The sequence below is a fragment of the Tupaia chinensis genome, unplaced genomic scaffold, assembly GCF_000334495.1.
Source record: "Tupaia chinensis unplaced genomic scaffold, TupChi_1.0 Scaffold143624_1, whole genome shotgun sequence".
Taxonomy (NCBI): Eukaryota; Metazoa; Chordata; class Mammalia; order Scandentia; family Tupaiidae; genus Tupaia; species Tupaia belangeri.
In genome coordinates, this window is record NW_006203472.1 from 229,913 (window position 1) to 236,432 (window position 6,520).

The 6,520-nt window shown below is 65.7% G+C and overlaps 1 protein-coding gene across 1 annotated transcript in view; it reads left to right on the forward strand.

Moving 5' to 3' along the window:
* MUC6 (mucin 6, oligomeric mucus/gel-forming) overlaps positions 1-6,520 on the forward strand; it is a 26,721-nt gene that overhangs the window by 10,557 nt on the left and 9,644 nt on the right. The window contains exons 16-29 of the mRNA XM_027766683.1: positions 117-278; positions 396-490; positions 603-735; positions 875-1,124; positions 1,208-1,260; positions 1,337-1,446; positions 1,792-1,943; positions 2,334-2,475; positions 2,555-2,665; positions 2,999-3,184; positions 3,259-3,498; positions 4,283-4,439; positions 4,699-4,842; positions 6,162-6,224. Coding sequence (XP_027622484.1) covers positions 117-278; positions 396-490; positions 603-735; positions 875-1,124; positions 1,208-1,260; positions 1,337-1,446; positions 1,792-1,943; positions 2,334-2,475; positions 2,555-2,665; positions 2,999-3,184; positions 3,259-3,498; positions 4,283-4,439; positions 4,699-4,842; positions 6,162-6,224 — 1,998 coding nt within the window. The remainder of the gene's footprint in view (positions 1-116; positions 279-395; positions 491-602; positions 736-874; positions 1,125-1,207; positions 1,261-1,336; positions 1,447-1,791; positions 1,944-2,333; positions 2,476-2,554; positions 2,666-2,998; positions 3,185-3,258; positions 3,499-4,282; positions 4,440-4,698; positions 4,843-6,161; positions 6,225-6,520) is intronic.

Below are 6,520 nucleotides of genomic sequence, written 5' to 3' on the forward strand. Positions count from 1 at the left end.
CCGGGTGCCCCACAGCGCGGGGGTAGCCTCTCCCCTGGGCGTGGTTAGGGAGAGGACAGGGCGGCTGTGGGGGCGGGCTGCGGCTCAGGGCTGGGCTGACAGCCCGGCCGGCCCAGGGCTCTGTGGCAACTTCAACGGCGACACGACCGACGACTTCACAACCAGCGTGGGCATGGCCGAGGGCACCGCTTCGCTCTTCGTGGACTCCTGGCGGGCAGGGAACTGTCCGGCCGCTCTGGAGCGTGAGACTGACCCATGCTCCATGAGCCAGCTCAACAGTGAGTGTCCCTGTCCCTCTCCCGCCTGGCCCACCCCAGCCAGCCCGGGTGGGGGGGTCCCTGGGAGAGGGACAGGGAGCGGGGACGGGAGACCCACAGCCGGGCTGTCGACCTCAGAGGTGTGCGCAGAGACCCACTGCTCAGTGCTGCTGAAGGAGGGCACCGTGTTCGAGACGTGCCACGCCGTGGTGAACCCCAAGCCCTTTTACAAGGTGGGGGCCTACAGGCATGTGGGAAGGGCTGTGGTGGCTGACAGTCTCAGACGCCCTTGGGGACGGGTTTGGGGGTCCCTGCAGCCCACCCACAGCCTCTCCCTGCCCGCAGAGGTGCGTGTACGAGGCCTGCAACTACGAGGAGACCTTCCCGCATATCTGCGCCGCCCTGGGTGACTATGCTCACGCGTGCGCCTCTCGGGGCATGCTCCTCCGGGGCTGGAGGAGCAGCGTGGACAACTGCAGTGAGTATGGGCAGACGGGGTCGGGCAGAGGGGCCCTGGCCATAAGGGAGGGGCCTGAGGAGGCCCCAGCTCTGCCGGGGGCAGCACCGCCCTGAGTTCCAGCCCCTCTCTGAGGGCCTGACTCTAGGGTCCCCCACAGCCATCCCTTGCACGGGCAACCGCACCTTCAGCTACGACAGCCAGGCCTGTGACCGTACCTGCCTGTCGCTGTCCGACCGCGAGGCTGAGTGCCACCGCAGTGCAGTGCCTGTGGACGGCTGCAACTGCCCCGAGGGCACCTACCTGAACCACAAGGCCGAGTGTGTGCGCCGGTCCCAGTGCCCGTGCCTGCTGGAGGGCCACAAGCCCATCCCGGCCGAGCAGTCCGCCGTGGTCAATGGCGTGATCTGGTGAGGCACCGGTGAGGGCGAGCCGCGCAGCGGGGGTGGGGCCCTGCCAGGGCCAGCGGGCTCACCTGGCTTCTCTCTTACAGTTACTGCACCAATGGGCGTCTGAGCTGCCCGGGCCAACAGCAGAGGCTCTTGGGTATGTAGGCGGCCCAAGGCCAGTGGACTGGGACCCTGAGGTGGCTCTGCCTCCGCTGACCTCCCCTTCCTGGCAGATTCCTGCCCGGCTCCCAAGACATTCCAGTCCTGTAGCCAGTCCTCAGAGAACAAGTTTGGAGCGGCATGTGCCCCCACATGCCAGATGCTGGCCACCGGCGTCACCTGTGTAAGGCGGGGCACGAGAGGGTTTCCACGCAGTCCTAGGGGAAGGCAGAGGGGCAGGGCCGCAGGGCACCCTCGTTGTCCCGCGCTGGTGGTGGTGGTGGGGGGGTGCTGGGAGGTAGAGTGGCCCTGCGGCTGGGCAGCTGGGGGTAGGGATGCTTGACCGTGGGCTCCGAGGACAGTGGTCACTCATGGACACCTAGCCGTGATGCACACAGGTCCTGGAGCTTCCCTGAAGCCCAGCTCCCAGAGAGACTCCAGGGTGGGGCGCCAGTGAAGGCCTAGGAGACACTGAGGGGTGGTGGGGTCTGAGAGGAGCCCCTGGCCTGCTGACCCTGCCTCCCCTCAGGTGCCCACGAAGTGTGAGCCTGGCTGTGTCTGTGCTGATGGGCTCTATGAGAACGCCAACGGCCAGTGTGTGCCCCCCGAGGAGTGCCCGTGTGAGTTTGCAGGGGTGTCCTACTCCGGAGGAGCTGAGCTCCACACGGACTGCAGTACCTGGTAAGTCAGAGCCTCGCCCTGGAGGCCCTGAGCTGCCTGCAGGGGCCACCTGGGCAGGCAAGAGGGGCTAGGAGTGGGGGATGTCCTAGAGGTGAGGGTGCTCCAGAGGTGGGGTCCCCCAGCTTTAGGGGCATTCCGGGGGGAGGCACCTTGGAAGTAGAGGTACCCAGAGTTGAAGGTGCCTGGAGTTAGGGGCATTCAAGGAGTGAGGGTCTCCCAGAGGTGGAAGCACCTCTGCAGTGGGGGTGTCCCAGCGATGGAGGTGCTTTGGCAATGGGGGGCCCTCAGAGGTGAGGCCTTCCGGAATTGCAGTAACCAGAAACCCCAGGACCTACACCCAGAGTGGGAGTGGGCTCGGCGCCTGCCCCCAGCCTCCCTCTCCTGCCCCAGCACCTGCTCGCGGGGGAAGTGGACCTGCCAGGAAAGCGCCAGCTGCCCATCCACCTGCGTCCTCTACGGGGAGGGCCACATGATCACCTTCGACGGGCAGCGCTTCGTGTTCGACGGCAACTGCGAGTACATCCTGGCCACGGTAACCACTGGGCAGCAGGGGCTGCGGGGCCCGCACAGGAGGGTGGCCAGGACGGCTCCTCAGGACCCGCTCCCTGCAGGACGGCTGTGGCGCCAACGACTCACAGTCCACCTTCAAGATCCTGACAGAGAACGTCGTTTGCGGGAAGTCCGGAGTCACGTGCTCCCGGGCCATCAGGATCTCCCTGGGGGTGAGCACCAGGCAGACCCTGGCCCTCCGCACTGGCCTCCCACCACCTGGCCCCATCTGTACAAGGGAGCACGCTGGGGCAAGGGACAGGACCAGTGGCCCTGACCTCCAACGGGCAGAGGAGAAGGGGTGCTCTGGAGAGCCTGGCCTCCAGCCCCAGCCATTCCCTCTGTTCTGAGCGCACGCAGATCCTTAGCCTGTGGTGGGCCCCGCAGACACCCCACACACACCCGTGATAACTGTGGTTGGATGGCCTAGCGAGGGACAGCCAGCCGCCAGGGGCGCTGGGGTGGGGGTGCAACCCTGGGCAGCCCTGTGACACCCCTCCCCCCAGGGCCTGTCCATCGAGCTGGCAGACAGGAACTGCACAGTCAGCGGGGAGGACCCCCACGTGTTCTTACGGGTGAAGCCCAGCTCCCTGAACCTCGTTCTGGACATGGGCATCCCCGGGAGGTACAACTTGACCCTCATCTGGAACAAGCACATGACTGTCTTCATCAAGATCCATCGCGCCTCCCAGGTACCCAGTGCGGGCTCCCTGCGCGCTTGGCCAGCCGGCGATAAGTCTGGGTGCTGACGCCGTCGTCCCCACAGGACGCCCTCTGCGGCTTGTGCGGTAACTACAACGGGAACATGAAGGACGACTTCGAGACGCGCAGCAAGTACGTGGCATCCGACGAGCTGGAGTTCGTGAACTCGTGGAAGGAGAGTCCGCTGTGCGGGGACGTGAGCTTCGTGGTGGACCCCTGCAGCCTCAATGCCTTCCGCCGCTCCTGGGCCGAGCGCAAGTGCAGCATCATCAATAGCCAGACCTTCGCCGCCTGCCACACCAAGGTGGGCCCACCCCGCATGCGAGGGCCCTCCCCCACACATGGCCAGGCTGGGCCCAGCCCAAGGAGGGGATGCCAGACCAGGTCTTGCCGCCACGAGGCTCACAGATCAGCCACCGTGCCAAGTGGTGAGGAAAGGTCACAGCCCCTGCCTGACTCACGGACATCCTGTTTGCTGCAGGGTGTTTAGCAGCACCTCAGCCAACCCGACTAGATGCCATGGCAGCCCCCACATAGTGCCATGAGTCCACTGGGGGCAGCGTGACCCCAGGGGAACCCCTGTCCGGAGCATGGGGTCAGGAGAGGAGACAGCCAGCTCTGCCCGGGTGGTGAGCTCCCTGGACCGGGGCTAGCAATCCCAGCCCTCAAACTCCTGCCATGGCCCCTGAGTGAGAGGATAAAGTACCCCCCAGAGATGGGGACTCCCCACAAGGCAAAGGCCGCAAGGCAGGACCAGCATGAGTGCACCCACCAGGCTCCGCACGCCCTGAGTACAGGGACGTGGGGCTGGCATGCAGGCCAGAGGGGCTGCAGAGGTGGTGGCTAATGGCACCGCGGCCCTGGGCCATGGCGGATGCAGGTCAGAACCTGTGTGGCTGCCCTCGCCGCGGGCCAGGAGCACTGGCTTTGAGAAAGTGGTCAGTGGTTGAGGGCTACAGTTCCCAAGTGCGCTGAGCCAGAACACATGGGCCTCGTCTGAGCCTCCCCACATGCCCGGGCTCTGCAGGCGGCAAAGCTTGCCCTCGGCCACGCCGGGGCAGCGCCGCTGACCAGCCGGCCTCCCGCAGGTGTACCACTTGCCCTACTACGAGGCCTGTGTGCGTGACACCTGCGGCTGTGACTCGGGCGGTGACTGCGAGTGTCTGTGCGATGCTGTGGCTGCCTACGCCAAAGCCTGCCTGGACAAGGGCGTGTGCGTGGACTGGAGGGCCCCGGACTTCTGCCGTGAGTGTGCCGCTCCCCCCGGGGCCTCGCCCACGAGCACCTCTCCCGGGCGGGCACTGGGCCACATCCCCCAGGGCCGCCCCGGCTGACCACCACAACCCCCTGGACCCCTGCCCCCGCGAGGAGAGGTCCTGGCAGGAGAACGGGAGCCTTCCGCACCCACGTTCAGGTCCCCACTCTGGGCACCACCCAGGGCTCCGCCTCAGCCTGGGCCGGCCTCCCCTCCCACCCCACTGACTGACGCGGCCTCTCCTGCCAGCCATCTACTGCGACTTCTACAACACCCACGCGCGGCTAGGCAGCGGCGACTACCAGTACACACAGGAGGCCAACTGCACGTGGCACTACCAGCCCTGTCTCTGCCCCGGGCGGCCACAGAGCCTCCCGGACGTCAACATCGAAGGTACCAGGCAGCAGGGGTGCAGCGCAGGGCCCTCCTCCAGCCACGCACACCCTTTCATGGATTCACACAGCTCGTTCACTCGTCTGCTCACTCGTCCGCCCGCCCTCCACCCGCTCACTCACCTGTGCACGCACTCGCTCGTCCGCCTGCCCTCCGCCCGCTCACTCACCTGTGCACGCACTCGCTCGTCCGCCCGCCCTCCGCCCGCTCACTCACCTGTGCACGCACTCGTCCACTTGCGCACATGCACCTCCAGGGCACGGGTTGCCAGGCCAAGTTTAAGGTGGCCCTGCTTCCAGAAGTCCCCCTTCTGGCCAAAGAGAGATACTTGAAAACAAAATAAGGAAGCAAAATACTGTCAGATGACATGCAAGACATGATGGAAAATAAGGCAAGGCAAGACACTGGGAGGGACACAGGGACTTCCACATCACAGAGTGGTCAGGAGGTAGACCTCTGGGCAAGGACTGGAAAGAGGGGCGGATGGGCCAGGAAGGTTTCAGGCAGAGGGATGGCAGGGCAAGGTGCCAGGAACCCCAAGGGTATGGGGCAGCAAGGGCAGAGTGGGCACAGGGCGTGTGGGGTGAGCGTGGGAGGGGAGGGCTGTGGGGGGGTGAGTGGAGGGTACGGCTGGGCTTGGACGGGGCCTTTCAAGGCTCACGCTTGCAGGTAGAAGTCTGAGTGGACACTGGAGCTGAGCTGACCAGGCAGCGAGGATAGGAGGCCGAAGGGTAGGGCAGGAGCAGGGTGACCACGAGGCAGGGTCAGGAAGACTGGGCGTGGCTGTGGCGCCTGCAGAGGAGGGGAGTGTCCAGTGCATCAGCGTGTGCCGATGGTGGGCTACACAGAGAAGCTGGGGCGGGAGTGAGGAGCTGCCCACACAGAGAGGACCCTGCGTCTGGGTCCAGAGGGGAGGCAAGGGCGGGATAGTCGTCCCAGGGGTCACCCAGCTCAGGCTGGTTTCAAGGTCCCAGCACAGCATCGTCCACGTGAGCAGAGGTGGGCTGTGGACAGAAAGGGGAGGAAGGAAGGTCTGGGGAGGCTTGGGTGGGGAAAGACGGGCAGACAAGGCCAGGAGGGGCCGGTTAGGACCACTGCAGTCCACAGTCCTGAGCAAGAGAGTCTGGCCTCGGCAGGGTATAGGCCACGGGGACTCTGACAGGTAACCCCAGGTTGGGGTGAGGCAGAGAGGAAGGGGACAAAGCAGGGCAGGGGCCAAGGCAAGGAGCAGAACACAGCAGGTGGGCCCGCTGGCAGGAGGGAGGGCCTGTGTGGGGTGGGCTTGGCTCCCACGCTGAGCCTGGCCGCTCTCACCGTAGGCTGCTACAACTGCTCCCAGGATGAGTACTTCGACCACGACAAAGGGACATGTGTGCCATGCGGTAAGTCCACCGAGCTCCCAGGGTCCAGCACCAGCACTGTCGGGCCACTGCAGGCAGCCTTACCTGGGCCCCGCACTCAGGCACCCCACACCTGGGAGAGGTGCCCTCAGGACTCTGAGCTCCTGCACTAGCCTCTGGCCAGCCCCACCAGCTCCACTGCAAGGGCTCTGCCCCTTTGGGGTGCTAGAACTCCCAGAGCCTCAGGCAGCTTCCAGCCACAACCACAGACAGGAAACAGCACAGCGCTAGCCTGGGCCCTTCCCTGTCCTCCCATCCCCAACCTCTACTCACCTGGA